This window comes from Nestor notabilis, unplaced genomic scaffold, assembly GCF_000696875.1.
Source record: "Nestor notabilis isolate BGI_N333 unplaced genomic scaffold, ASM69687v1 scaffold6879, whole genome shotgun sequence".
Taxonomy (NCBI): domain Eukaryota; kingdom Metazoa; phylum Chordata; class Aves; order Psittaciformes; family Psittacidae; genus Nestor; species Nestor notabilis.
In genome coordinates, this window is record NW_009943160.1 from 7677 (window position 1) to 22390 (window position 14714).

Genomic DNA, 14714 nt, shown 5'->3' on the forward strand with positions numbered 1-14714 from the left:
CATCTGCCATTGGATCTATGGGACATGGGGGAAGCTTCTAGCAGCTTCTCGCAGAAGCCACTCCTGTAGCTCCCTGCTACCAAATCCTTGCCACACAGACCCAATAGAACTTTCATGAGCAGCATTATGGGCACCAGACATATTTTTCCTAAATATGGAAATGTGATTCTCATGCAAATTTGATGACTTTTGAAAGAAAACTAAGCCACTCTCGTTCCTTCATCCAAGGAACCAGCTCAATCCAGTAATGCTTCAGATCTGCTTCTTCATGGCGTTTTTTCATCCATAAACTACACCACAATTGAGAATTAAAACTGATCCTCATATATGGCCTCCTGGTCTGTCTCATGCAGTAAATTCTTCAGGAGTTGAGGTTATGCAAAACTAAACCCAGACATTTCTTTTATTCATATTTTAACTAATGTATTTTCAGCGTTTCCAGTGTTGAAATTAATTATGACCATTAATACAGATGATACTTAATTCCTGCAAGGCAAGTATAAAGTGGAAGGAAAGCAAGGGCACCTACCTCTCTGAAATACCTTTCCCTCCACACGGCAGTGTGTTCTCTACTCTGACTGTGCTTTTCAGCCTCAGACTTCTTTCCACAGTTGTCTTCAACCCTTTTGTCTTTTTGTCTCTTCCCTCAACACTTCATGTCCAAATTCATATATTATGCAATGTCTTCAGGAAGTATAAGAATTCCTCAGAGGCCTGCTAATACCTTCACTGACTGACTAAACTTGTAGCAGATCTATTAAGTAAGAAAATGCAAGAACAAGAATTAAGCTAGTTGTGGCTTCTCACAAGTAAAGGAGACTCGAGATCCAGTGAATCCCAAAGAGTACAGATGAAGGAAGCATTTCTTCCATGCTTTGTATTTACAAAGGCCACAGCTGAAATTCTTGGTGCATCAGAAAAACGTTGCCTCGATAGTGATTTTTCAGGACCTATTTTGAACTGCTCTTCCTACCCCATGAGAAGTACAAGCCAAATTATTACTGAGACCACAAGCACATAACAGGATATAGCCACAAATCCTAAACAGCTTCTACTTCCAAGTACGTTATTTTAGTATCTAGTAAGAGAAAGACCTAGAACAGATCTGAAGTGTTTTGATCAAACCTTTTTTTCCATTAGGAAATGCTGACTGTGAAGATGAAAATATTATCAGAAAATGATGTTAAGACATTATCACCACTATCAGAGTATCTAAGAAATAGATGCTTTCTAAGAAACTAGATCACACCAAAACCCATGAGTATGACCCTTTTTTGCTAGATTTCACGACACCCTTACAGTAACAGGCACTGCAATCACCTGGTAGCACAAAGGGTTTGTAGGGATTGTTTGACCCAGTGCACAATAAAATACAGATGCCGAAAGTCATTTTCTTGCCAACACAACAGAATTACTGCAGCATGCAGGCATAAATAGTAGAAAAAGCACAGGAGCTATGTTAGCAACTGGGAATTTGGACTTGAAAGCTGCCTGTGAAAAGTGGCATGGATTATATGTAAGCGGTGAGCATGAAAACTCAAGGCAAAGGTTTGCTTTTTTCATTTGTGCTTTTAAGAGTCGGTGGTTAGGTCACTGCTGTTCCACACCTGACAATGAAGGTCACAATTTAAAAAATCAAGTGAGACACATCAGTGACTGAGTTACTCAGGGTGTATTACAGACGTCACGAGATGACTTCAGAAGAACAGCTGCGACATGCTGCTTTGGACACTGCGCCACCACAACCTCCTCTCACTGAGCTGTGGCATTCTCAGGAGTGAATTCACAAGAATGTAACGACGAGATGTTACATTCTCACAAGTTCTGATTGCAATGACACTTTCAACACACACTGTTCAAAATGGCAAAGAGCGTCTTGCGTTTGCCTCAATTTCCATCCTCAATGTGGGGATAAGGGCACATGCCTCCACTTCTTCACCCTCTTTGCCTGTTGCTCTGGGGGTTTAGTCAACGAGAGAAGACGACTTGCAGGTGTGGCAATTCATACTAGCCTCACAATCAAAATAACATCACTGTTTTCCATCCTGTGACCATCAAAAAACGATTTGTAAAAACTCAGGTCTTAGACCTTTGCAAATTCATTGCCTTTCAGTGACCTTACACTCCCATGAGAAAGTGAGACTGACACCACACAACAACAGACACAGCAGTCACAGAATTCAGTTGGTTTTGAGTAGTACCATTAAAACCCAAAATGTATTTTCAGCACATTTGTAACAGCTATATTTGAATTGCCTTTCTGAAGGCCCAGGTGAATAGCCACACTACTTGAAATTAGTATTTGAAATGTTTCCCAATGAATTGCTCGAAAGCATTTTTATTAAGTACTTTAAAAAAATAATAATTTTGATCTACAGAACTGCATCATCCACTAAAACCTGGAGCTTATAACAATGGATATATAAAATATATTTGCAGGGCTTCTTTTCTGAACATTTAATGAAACATAGATGAATTGCCATATTATCATAAAACCAGTTTCATCACTTTCACATTTACAAATATACATGTTACTCAGAGTAACATTCAGAAAACCAGAGCTTTTTTGACAAGAACAAATAAGTCAGATATACATAATTCAAGAATATATTATAAGTAGCAAAATCATTAATACATTAGCAAAAAAGTTTGCTCCCAGGCCAGTGTTCATCCTTCTGTAATCATCTATGTCCTCCTTGCTTTGAGGTGCCTCACTGAAAGCCAGGGCTGAATAAGCAAACCAGATGTATGCAGGAATTACACTGATATGACATCATGCAGACGTGGGAGCAGAGTGCCCATGAACACAGCCAGGACAGCAGTGCAGACAATCATGAATAAACAGATCGCAATCCACGCAAAACACGTTCTGGCACACTTTACATATGTAAACCTGTGTGGAAAAGACAGAAAAGCAAGTTAAATTTAGACTAAAGAAAAAAAAAATATTACTGCGGTAGGTCAACAGTTGTGTCATCAAGACACTGGAAACAGACTATACTCCTAATGTCACAAAAGCCCAATTCAATTAAAGTTTCTAACAGCAAATATGTCCAAAGGGCTGAGCTCGAATCACTGTAGGTGCCTTCAAATGGCTGAGTGGAAGCTTATTTATGCCACTGTTTAGAAAATCCCCTCCCACACCTTCACAGTCTTTGCAGTCTAAAAGGCATGACTCTAACAGAGAACTCAAGTTAACCATGAGATAAACTTCCACACATATTTTTCTCATCTTCAGAAGACTACATTAAAGGATCCTCTTTACTTCTGACACTCCTCAATGAAACTTGCAATGCAGTTCAACGTACTTACATTTTGATCTTTCATTTCTCCCTGGCAGCCTTGACAACACCTAAAAGCAAAATTGTGTACTTTAACTGAAAAAAAAAGTCCTGATTGTGTGAAACAGGGTTTAAAAAACATCTCATACATAGTAACAACTCATGGCAATTATTTCATCTATTCAACTAAACACACAGGGTAACTGTTCATGGGAACTACAAATATTTCTTATTGTAGATGTCTCAAACCACCCAAACATTCAATACTGTTTCCACAGCAAAGAAGCTACTACCAGCTATTCTTCATTTCATGACCAAAAAATTACAGGGTCCACAAGTACACTTGTTATCACAAACATGATTTGCATACCGTTCCCCCTGATACTCTTCCAGGGGAACTTCCTGAAAGGCATCCAAAGGAAACAAGTGATGGTAAGACCGAGCCAGATGAGGTGCAGAGACTAATGTGAGACCTGCAAATAAAGAGACATCAGAATTGTTACAAGAGGACTTACTGAAAAGCTTTTCTGTATTAAACAAACCAGAGAAAAAAAAAAAACCAAAACAAAACAAAACCATATTTTTAAATTATTCAGTGGTTCAGAACTTTTAAGAATTAAAAAACACAGAAGTATTTGTTCGTTTCCATAATCCAAACCTGTAATCCTTTCCAGAGTTAAATCCAAGTATGAAGAACAAGCCCAAATTTCTAATTAAAAGGTTTAGCTCAATATTTAGAAGTACATTTACAATGCACAGTTGTAAAGTTAGCAAGTTTTTCATCCTCATGCCATAACCAAAACACAACCATAGAGGAGTCATCTGTTTAAATCTAAACGCACAACTCCTTTTTGGAAACAACAGTTCTGTTGTTTCATGTCACTATTTAAAATGACGCCCAACTACAAAGCTCTACTTAAACCTGCTATAATACCATTCCACAGCTCTGTTTCAGCTAACACAGGTCTACTGTTTTTGGCTGGGATAGAGTTAATGAGTTATTTTAATTCATAGTGGCTAGTCTAGGCTCTGTTCTGGATTTGTGCTGGAAACAGTGTTGATAATTCAGGGATGTTTTCATTACTGCTGAGCTGTGCTGACACAGAGCCAAGGCCTTTTCAGCTCCCCACCCCACCCCACCCCACCCGTGACAGGCTGGGGGTGCACAAAGAGCTGGGAGGGACACAGCCGGGACAGCTGACCCCAGCTGACCACAGGGATATCCCACACCATATGGTGTCATGCTCAGCACATAAGGCTGGGGAAGAAGAAAGAAGTAGGAGGACACTCGCAGTTATGGCATCTATCTTCCCAAGTAACTGTCAGACATGACAGAGCCCTGCTTTCCTGGAGATGGCTGCTGATGGGAAGCAGTAGATTAATTCCTTACTTTGCTTAGCTTCTGCTCTACCTATTATGCTGTCTTTATCTCAACCCACGAGTTTTTCACTTTTACTCTTCTGATTCTCTATCCCATCCCACTGGTGGTGAGTGAGTGAGTGGCTGGTGGGGGTTAGTTGACAGCTGGGGTTAAACCATGACAATAGATTAGCTGGGGTATGGGCTGGCACAAACTCCTTCATCACTCACATGCAGTGTAAACTTCTGAGCTCTTGTTCTACTGACAGCTACAGCTGTGGGGAACCTGTTGTTGATACATAGGATTTCTCCAGTTACACTACTGCTTTGCTGAAACAAAACTCATGCTGATACGAAAACTTTCATATGAAACTAGGACAAGGTAACCCAAACTGAAGTTATTTCATCCTCTTGCCAAATACACACATCTTGGTAATACCTATAATTTAGTCGTATGCCTGTAGAAGCTAACAGAAGAACAGCTGTCGCTCACACTGTACTAATACTCTAAAAAATGCTAATCCTCCCTCCTACCCTTATTAAGGCAGGGCAGAGGCACCACTGGTTGCATTAACATTTGCAAGACCAAAGGGCTTCTGTTTACAACCCTACAGCTTTTCATGTGTCACTGTGCAGCCTGACCCTGGGTTCAATTTTGAAACTTCTCACCCACATACTTCCAGACGTGAGAGAAGACTTCTGTCCTGCTAAGACATGGCCTTGCACTGAGGAGTCAGAAACATTGGTGTGTCTGTTAAATCAGGATTCTTCAGGAAATTATTACCATTCATATGTGAATTACCCTTCTTCCTCCCTTTGCTTTAGTGTTTTTCATTTATAACATACTAGGGAATACGATACAGCTTTTCTGTTACAGGTATAGTCCTGAAAGTCCCTTGTACGACGCTGACATCCCAGGACACAAGAATGCAGGCTTCTTAGAGCTGAGCTGGCTTTTAATTCCTAAGTGTAGTTGAATTTTTCTAACCCGTATCTTTCCCAACATTAATTCATATTTCATCTGCTCACCTCTTCTTGCTACTCACCACAGATTTTGCATTCCACAGGAAGTTCACAGTATTTGGCTCTACACTGGGGACAGAAATATCCACCCAGTGTAAGACCTGGCTCACTGTTGTTTTCCAATTGCCTAGAGAGAGACAATTTAATATCTAAGAGGTAACACAAATACTACATTCTCACACCAAATACTTTAAAAAGTTTCAGTAGCTTCCATGCAACAGTTCCATGCGTATGGAAGTTTCAGAAAGCAACCGATAATGGTAAGGTATCAGTAACCATGTTTTCCCACATGAAGGAGCTAATGCATCTTTAAAAACAAATTTATGAAAGATAACAGCATTAGTATGTCTCCTTAAACAAAAAAATATTCTGTATTGACTTTTAAGATGGATGTTGGTCCTTATTCTTACAAACAGCCGACACTTCCCTTCTGAAAATTCAGGCTCTCCTACCATGCTTCAAAACTATGATTCCTTTCACTGAGAAAAGCACCAGTACATTAATCATATGAAGCCCCTATTTTAAACTTCCCTCTAAAGTCACATTAGAAAATAGATAAAAAATACCTCATTACAGATAATACCCTTCATCCTCATCATTATCTTTATAGCGACAAAAATACTCGAATCATGAAATGCAAGTAAAAATTGGTAGTAATCACTTTATTATCTTGTAGCACCCTTGTGTTCTAATCACTGCACAACAGTACTAAAAGCCATTTATTACCTTACAAAAAAAAAAATAGATTTTAAAAAGCGTTATTTAACAGAGGCAACTATAGCTATATACTGGATGTACAAATAGAAATAAAATTTCTACTCCGAAGTCACATGATGTTACTTATTATTTTTTCATATTATTTTGCAATATTTTTACTGACAAGTAGATTTTCTAAATATGACTGATTATTATTGAATTGTAATCAGCTAACTGAATTCTAATTCTACTTACACCATGCTAAAGGATGGCTTTGCATCTTGGTCAGATAGAGAAGCAATAGCATACTGAGGAAAACCTGAAGAGAAAAACATCCCATATTACCAATTTTAAACATGCAACTAATCTTTCTGTTTCTTACTTCAATGGAGAAGTTCAAAGATTATTCTAAACATTAAAGCCTATCTCTTTTGTTTATTATCACAGAAGAAATAAACTCTTTACTAGGCATCAAATTCTTCTCTACCCACATCCACCAACAAATCCCTCATTGTATTCTCTTCAACTGAAAAAAATCTTTTCATAGACTTCATATTAACTGAAGCTTACTGGAACCCCATTTCTTATGAACAGCTAAAAAGAAAGTGATGTGCAATGGTAGGAAAGCAGAAAAAGCACTACATGAATGTTTACTTGAACAATAGTTTCTAATTGAGGGGAAAATCCTTTCATGTGCAGACACCAAGTGTGTATTCACCTTCCAAGTGCAGTATATAACAGATGAGACTATACCACTTTATGGGTGTTGTAAAAGATACCATTCTTTCTATCACCTATTTTTTACAGCTCATGTCAAGTGGGCAGTCAGTTTCCAACTGCTGCTCAGGCTCTACCTATAACAAATATTTTCAGTATTTAAATCTACACATGAAAATACATACATTCTTATCTGTGAAAATGGGTGGATGAAAGTGAGTAATCAGTGCTCTAATTTGTGGCATTAGAGTTCCTATTCTGGTTTAACTCCAGGCTTAGATTTATTGAGAAACACATCTTAAGAAGAGGCACGTAATCCATTTGCTGAAAGAGCACCACAAAAGTGGCCCTAACAAACATGTATTACATGGCCAAACAGATGTTTGACATGACAAAAAGATTGACTCTTAGAGTCAATAAAGCTTGTAATAGTTGCCTCTGCAGGGAAAAAACCCCAAAACTGAAGGAAAAACAAAATAATTTTTCATCCTTAATTTTTAAGTATTACACTTATACCAATTACTGAATAAGTAATGTAATTCTACTTCATTTTTTCAAACTGAAATTGAATACTTTGCCTTATTTAGTTCTTAACTTTATTTAAAAGCTGACTACTTTGCATGAACAACATCAAGAAAATTGGTATTTAGCACAATAAATGGTAAAATAAATAACACCCCCCCCCAAATCCACAATTTCCAATGTCTTTATTATGCTTTTAACTATTTTTATGGCTTTACACAGATGATGTGAGGAAAGAAAAGGACAAGACTTGCAAATCTTGTGCTAGGATTTTAACAAAAACCATATCCTACCCATTCGAATAAGGGAGCACTCAGAACTTGAACTGGCAGGTGGAGGACTAACATGATGCATCAGCAGTTCCTTATAATGACTTTCATCTAAAATAACATGGTATGTTCCTGTCACAAAGAAAGAAATGCCTTACTCTCAGATTACCAGCAGGTAAGAACACAAACATACTCTCCAGACAACAGAAAATAACTGAAGTAAAAAAAAAAAATAAAAAAATTAGCTAACCCTGTTCCTAAAAACTAATCCTGTTAATGATACTGAAAATGACAAGTTTTTAGATTAATAACACAAGAACATTTAATTAGATATGAAAGCCCATAGCTTTTTCTCCAATATTACACTGTAGTAATGTTATTGTAAGAGTTACTACTGTACTAATTGATATTAACAATATCAATAGCTCCACATCACAAAGCTTTATACGAGCAACACTAGGTTTTAAAATATATATATTTCTTCTCTCTAGAGATGCAGGTAGCAACTGATAATTTCACTGAATACTGTGTGTTTTGTAGATTTGAGAAAACCTTGAATTTTCTGCCAGCACAACAGAATATTCATCCTTAAATATCACAATGCCTTAAGGAATATATGACAAATTAGTTACCTAATTTTTATTTAGAACCTGTATTAGTAGTATAACTACTGAACTTTGGATACATACCACCAGTTTCTCGGGCAAGTACTGTACAAACTCGAACCTCAGCACTTAGGCCGATGACAGACACTCTGATCTTAACTGCTTTTAAACACTTCAAATGGAAAAAGAAGGAATACTCAAATTTATGTGCAGAACAGAAAACAGTAAGAGGTTCAAAGTTTTAAATGAAAATTAATTAGCAATGACTCTGCAACTGTCTTAGTCTAATGTAGTAGTCAAACTGGATATTCAATGTAGTAGTCAAACTTCACTTCTGTACCTTAATTAGATCATAGATGTTGGCTGGATCACATGTCGTCAGGCTGCTGAAGACTACCAAAACCTCTCTGCTTGTATGTGCTGGCATGTGCCTAAAGAAAGTATACAGTTAATTCACTTATGAACACTAATCTACTTGTATGTTAAAGTATCCAAGGGCTTTTAAGATACTTAAGTGATGTGACATGATATGAAGTCCCCTACAAGTTATAAAAGACTGTGGTAGGATCCTTCTCTAAGCACCAGAATTTAACCTTCCAAAAGCCAAACCTTTGCAGTATCTAAAATAGATCGTGTAGTTGTTACCTGACTGTTTGCTCTAATGCTTAAGTTATTGCAGTACCTTACCTGTCTTCTCATAGGTAAAACTCACCTTCAAACTAGCAATAATGCAGTAAGTCTTCCTGACTTCTTAAATAAATATCTCAGATCAGTTTATAGGTGTAAATCCATTACTTTTAAATAGCTTTTTAGTTCTTAATGGAACTCTCTTCCAACTAGTCATTCAAATAATATTTTATGTCATTTACTACTAGCTTTATTCTGCCAATGTTTCTAGCTATAATTACTTGTTAGAAGTCTTGCACATTTATCCCAACTCAATACCACACATAGCACAGAAGTTTTTTAAATCCATCCTACCTGAAAATTCACCTTTCTAAAGTATGCCACAACTCCCACCAGGTAATTGTGATTCAGTGCTGCTCCTTTTCCTGTTCTCTTATCATCATTAACCCTAAGTCTGCCCCTTCTCATACCTTAGCCCTCTTGTAAAAAATAACTGCAGGGTCTTCCATCAGCATATTCATACACAATGTAAAACCACCTACTTAGTTTAAAAATATTGTTGCTTTTTATAAGCAACACACCTCTAAATAGAAGCACCTTGTACTAGAAAATTAACTTCTGCAAAACTAGCATTTTTAACTCCTTAACAGCTTGTATTTTAAGAAGACATAAAGCTGCCTTTCAGAGACTCAGGTCAGCACAGTGCACAATGCTACTTGTAAAAAGTACTGTCTCTTCCCCTCCAAAAATTCACAGTCAGCATTCTACTGATCATGGAAAACAAAAATCCTGCATGTATATACTAACTTTAAAGTCTGCATAGCCAAATTTAGGGAATTATAGAGAGATGGCTCTCCAATGCAGTTCATATCCACTGCTTTCTTCAGAGCAGTTAAGTGCTTTTTTGTGTTACCTGCAAATGAAAAACACAATGTACTTGAAATTACAAGTTAAATAATCAAAATATTTAAACTATATATTTAATGAAGTGTACTTGCACAATAAGAGTTTTCAAACTGAGATTTTTTAACTGTTTCACTTAGACATTGACCTCTTGATCAGAATGTAGAAAACAGTAAATCAACATATTAACATGAAGACATTTAGTCTGCAAGCACTCTTATTATTAGAAACTTTAAGAAGTCAGGAAGAATAAAATCCCTGTTGCATATCATTGAGCGCTTGAGCGTGAAGAGTCTCACAAAGCATTTCAGCAGAAACAGAGTTTAGTTTCCTCTGTTATCTTCAAAGTATTGTTCAAAGATTGATAGATCCTCAAATTCCTCAATAAGGTTGCTCCAGTCTTACAAGCGAATGAAGAGAAAAAATATAGGATTTCATCTCTGAAGCCACAGGGTTTGCTAGTGACAGAAGGCAGAAACCAAGAAACCTTGCTTACTAACATCTAATCTGATCTCACAGAACACACAGATGTCATAAGACACAAAACTAACAAACAAGGTGAGAAATCAACTATAGGAGAAACAAAATGTATTTTAGTTGCAATCTGTGTAAGGCTTGATCACGAACATACACACGACGACAATTCTAGATCAAAACAGATTAAAATAAAGACTCTGGTGTCAGATAAATAACTTTTTTTAAATTAAAAACGTTACATCAACATAACTTCACCTTCAGCACTGTCAGCCAGGTAGAACTTAGAACATCAGTGCAACTGACGAAAACATCTCCAATTTAAAAAGAATATATACTACCTCCCTACCTGAAAGTTCTGTCATTTTTTCAGCTCTTTTACTCTTGGTTACAATTAAGCCAAGCTGGAGAAGGAGAAAAAAAAAAAAATGCAAAACTTCTTAGTAAGTTTAAAAATAAGTTGATTTACATTTTTGGTATATTTTTCCTAATAATTCTTTATGGATCAAAATTACTTAACTATATGAGTTTTCTTGTAACAACAGCAGCACAACACTACGCATCAGTTAATACATATTCCTGTATTTCCAGTACTTTTGCCACAAGATACAAAAAGAAATCTTCTAAAATTCTTAATACCTGAAAAAAATCTAATAAAGTCTTCTGTGTCAGAATTTATGTTTAAGAAAAAGGGGATAGATGGGTTCTTATTTTCATTAGTTCAGACAGAACTTCACCAGACTGATAACAAAGGGATGGTAATGAACACATCAGTCGAAAACAGTTTCCTAGATACTGTTAAAACTTGAACCAACGTTTAAAATAGTTTTCAGTTACTTGTTTCTCGCATTGTTGTACGTACCTGACTAACAGGATTTTGGTCAAAGTACTCTTCAACAAAATACTCCAATAGCTATAAAGAAAAGGTAAGACAATTAAAAACTACATACAGTTTTATTCCACGTGCTTTAAGTAACATGGTACTTGCAATCATTATCATTAAAAAAAAAAATGGAAAAAAGGGAGGAGAGAGGAATGAGCCCTCCCTTCCATTCTCCTCTTATCCTATTCACTTCATATGTTAAAGTTCTACATTACTGTTGGTTCAAGTGGAGGTTTACTACACCCCAAAATGCACTAATCTGTACAAAAATCATCAAACCCCAGGATTTCAATACATAGTGTAGTTAAGAGAAGGACATATAGTACAAGATGCACAGTTCAAGTCCTCCACAGTCTGAAGGAGCAATCCAGTTCAACTGTCTAGCATCCATTCCAACCAGAATTCATCAAAACACAACTGTACGGAAAAAAGAAAAACCCTAGATGTGTAATGAAAGCATATTTGTTCTTTTCATCCCTTATTAGATCCAACACTTCAGCTTAATTTCCATATACTTTTCATAATGTGTCTTTCCATAACGTGACTCTACAAAGTGTTTCTACTGTACTGAAGTGCTCGTGCAAGGTGAACTTATGTCACAGAGATTCCACTATTCAAAAACCAGGCAAATTAAAGACTAGCAACAGAAACAAGAGAAAAAAAGGTAGGAACAAGAAAGATGAACCTATGTATGTATGATATGCAAGTCACAGGAGAGTCTTAATTCTTTTAAATGCAAAATGGAACTGGTTTACAGAGAAGCAGTGGATTAATAAGACAAAACTTCTGAATACAGAAATACCTTCAAAGTGCAAGTAAGCCTGTTCGGTTTTAAATCTTGGTCTTCCATACTTCTCGATCCATCAATAACCACGTAAAGGTGACGCATCTGCATTTTCACCATACGTGATAATCACTCACAGAGCACATATTTAAATGAACTGTTCATTACATTTACTTAAAAAAAGCAACTACTTCCTCCCTTTAACAGTGAAAATTCAGTATACTGAGCCATGCAATTAGCACTGCCAATGAGCAAAGAATTAAAAAAAAAGAAAATAAAATAAAGGTTTGTGGAAAACATAAGCTTTGGGCTCAAGCACATTTAGTCAGCGTAACTGTATTTCAGATTAGACATACCACCTCTACTCAAGTAGTTTTGGACTCAGGACAGTCAAGGGTTAAGATGTTTACGTACCATTCCAAGTCGAACTTGCCCATTGTGTTCATAGAGTCTAATAAAACAAAGAGTTCAAGTAAGATGCAAACGAATGAACTGTTCCTAAAACAAAAGCCTAGAAGACATCCAATAATAGGCTTCTGGCAAACATGAAGTAATTACAAACACAGACACTCATTTACACCAAAAAATCAGACAATTCAATTACAAACAGATTTCATGCCTCTCTGAAAACAAACAAAAACTATTTCTTACTACCACATGTAAAAATTCATCTACTTTTGAGTATTTTAACATAATCTGAAATAAAACAAAATTAGATTTTATGTAGCAATTTTTCTGGCAACTTGAAACACAAATCTGGTGCTGTGATACCAAAACCCAGCTCGAAGCATGATTTGTATGTTAAAAAAACATTTAACTCTCAGCAGTGCAAATTGCAGTGGCAGTGCTTTGCACCATGCTTCACCAGATCAAGACCTCACCTCATAAGCTAGCATAATATCTGGGCTACCCAGCCTGTATACTTTCAGTCTTACCATCATAAGCAAAAATAAATTTTACTGTCTTTTCAGGCACAACTAATAAGTAGCTGGCAAGCAGCATGCATCTGGAGCTCTGAAGGGGTAATGACACAAAAATGCATAGCAGGGGCGCTGGAAGGCTCACTCAACTTAGAGGAGCCAATTTCAGAATTAAATCTTTATAACTGACCAAACCAGTAACATTAGCAGGCTCGTGGCAACAGATAGAATCATAGAATCAACTAGGTAGGTTGGAAAAGACCTTTAGGATCATCAAGTCCAACCATTACCCCAGGACTGCCAAGGCCATCACTAAACTGTGTCATTAAGGGCTTTATCTACATGAGGCCCTGTTTTGGAACACTTCCAGGGACGGTGGCTCCACCACTGCCCTGGCAGCCTGTTCCAATGACTGATCACCCTTTTGCTAAAGAAATGTTTCCTAATACCCAATCTAAACCTCTCCTGAGTCAGCTTTAGGTCATTTCCTCTTGTCCTATCACTTGTTACTTGGGAAAAGAGATCAGCCACCTCCTCACTCCATCCTCCTTTCAGGTAGCTGTAGAAAGCGATAAGGTCCCCCCTGAACCTCCTCTTCTCTGCGGGAGATAGGGACAACATGACAACCAACATGATTAAATGCTGACACTTTATTGAGCCCGAATAGCTGTTTATATAACCTTTCTAACTGTCCACACGAACTCTATACAATCCCGACTGGCTAAGTCCACTAATGCATGCACATAAATACAGCTTATGATAGGCTTAAGCTTTCAGTTCATGCGAAGGCTTTATCAGTCCTAAAGTGTGCAGAGTTTCTTGTTACCTAACCGGGAGTTGTCTTTCTCAAGCTCACTCCCTCATTCCACTGCCACAAATATTCTTTAAATAACCTTATCCCTAGGCCTTGGTGCCTAACTCAGACTCTTGCTATTGACATGAATCCTGGATCGCTCATGTGCCCATTTTGTTCCAAATAGTCCTCCACTTCTCCAGACTAAACCTCCACAGTTCCGTCAGGCATTCCTCATCAGACTTGCGCTCCAGGCCCTTCAACAGCTTCACTGCCCTTCTCTGGACCCACTCCAGCACCTCAATGTCTCTCCTGTAGTGAGAGGCCCAGAACTGAACACAGGATTCAAGGTGCAGCCTCACCAGTGCCCAGTGCAGGGGGATGATCACTGCCCTGGCCCTGCTGGCCACACTATTGCTGATACAGGCCAGGATGCTGTTGGCCTTCGTGGTCACCTGGGAACACTGCTGGATCATGTTCAGCTGTCTGCTGACCAGCATCCCCAGATCATCATACCTTTTCCGCTTTGCCTTGAAGAGGATACTCTCGATGGTCGGTTTCAGCGAGCCGGATTCATCTTCTTTAAGAATTTCCCTAGGCAGAACACACTGTCAGTGAGCAGAAGGGAGGTGTCCCTCGTCTTTCACCTCAGTAAGAACGTGAGGAGGGAAAAGGAAAGCCTACCATGTTCTCTCGTAGCCTCCTTCCCAGCGCTTTGTCCGTTCAGGTTCCTCTTCCATGTCTGCAGCCCCACTCTGCGCCGCGAGGGCACCGCCGCCCGCACCGCCTGAAGGGAAGCCCGATTACGGTGCCGCACAGCGGGTGAAGGCGCTGTGAGGAAGGACCGGCCCCAGCCCG

The 14714-nt window shown here is 38.0% G+C and overlaps 1 protein-coding gene across 1 annotated transcript; it reads right to left on the reverse strand.

The window, feature by feature from the left end:
- Positions 1-2773: 2773 nt before the first annotated feature.
- Positions 2774-14596, reverse strand: LOC104399234 (general transcription factor IIH subunit 2). The gene is made up of 15 exons (XM_010021777.1): positions 14541-14596; positions 14373-14450; positions 12558-12594; positions 12162-12248; positions 11339-11389; positions 10826-10880; positions 9907-10012; positions 8813-8903; positions 8557-8644; positions 7892-7999; positions 6615-6678; positions 5687-5790; positions 3652-3754; positions 3313-3352; positions 2774-2893 (listed from the first exon to the last, which is right to left on the reverse strand). Exons 1-15 carry the CDS (start codon positions 14594-14596, stop codon positions 2774-2776), a joined length of 1188 nt encoding a protein of 395 aa, XP_010020079.1.
- Positions 14597-14714: the final 118 nt, after the last annotated feature.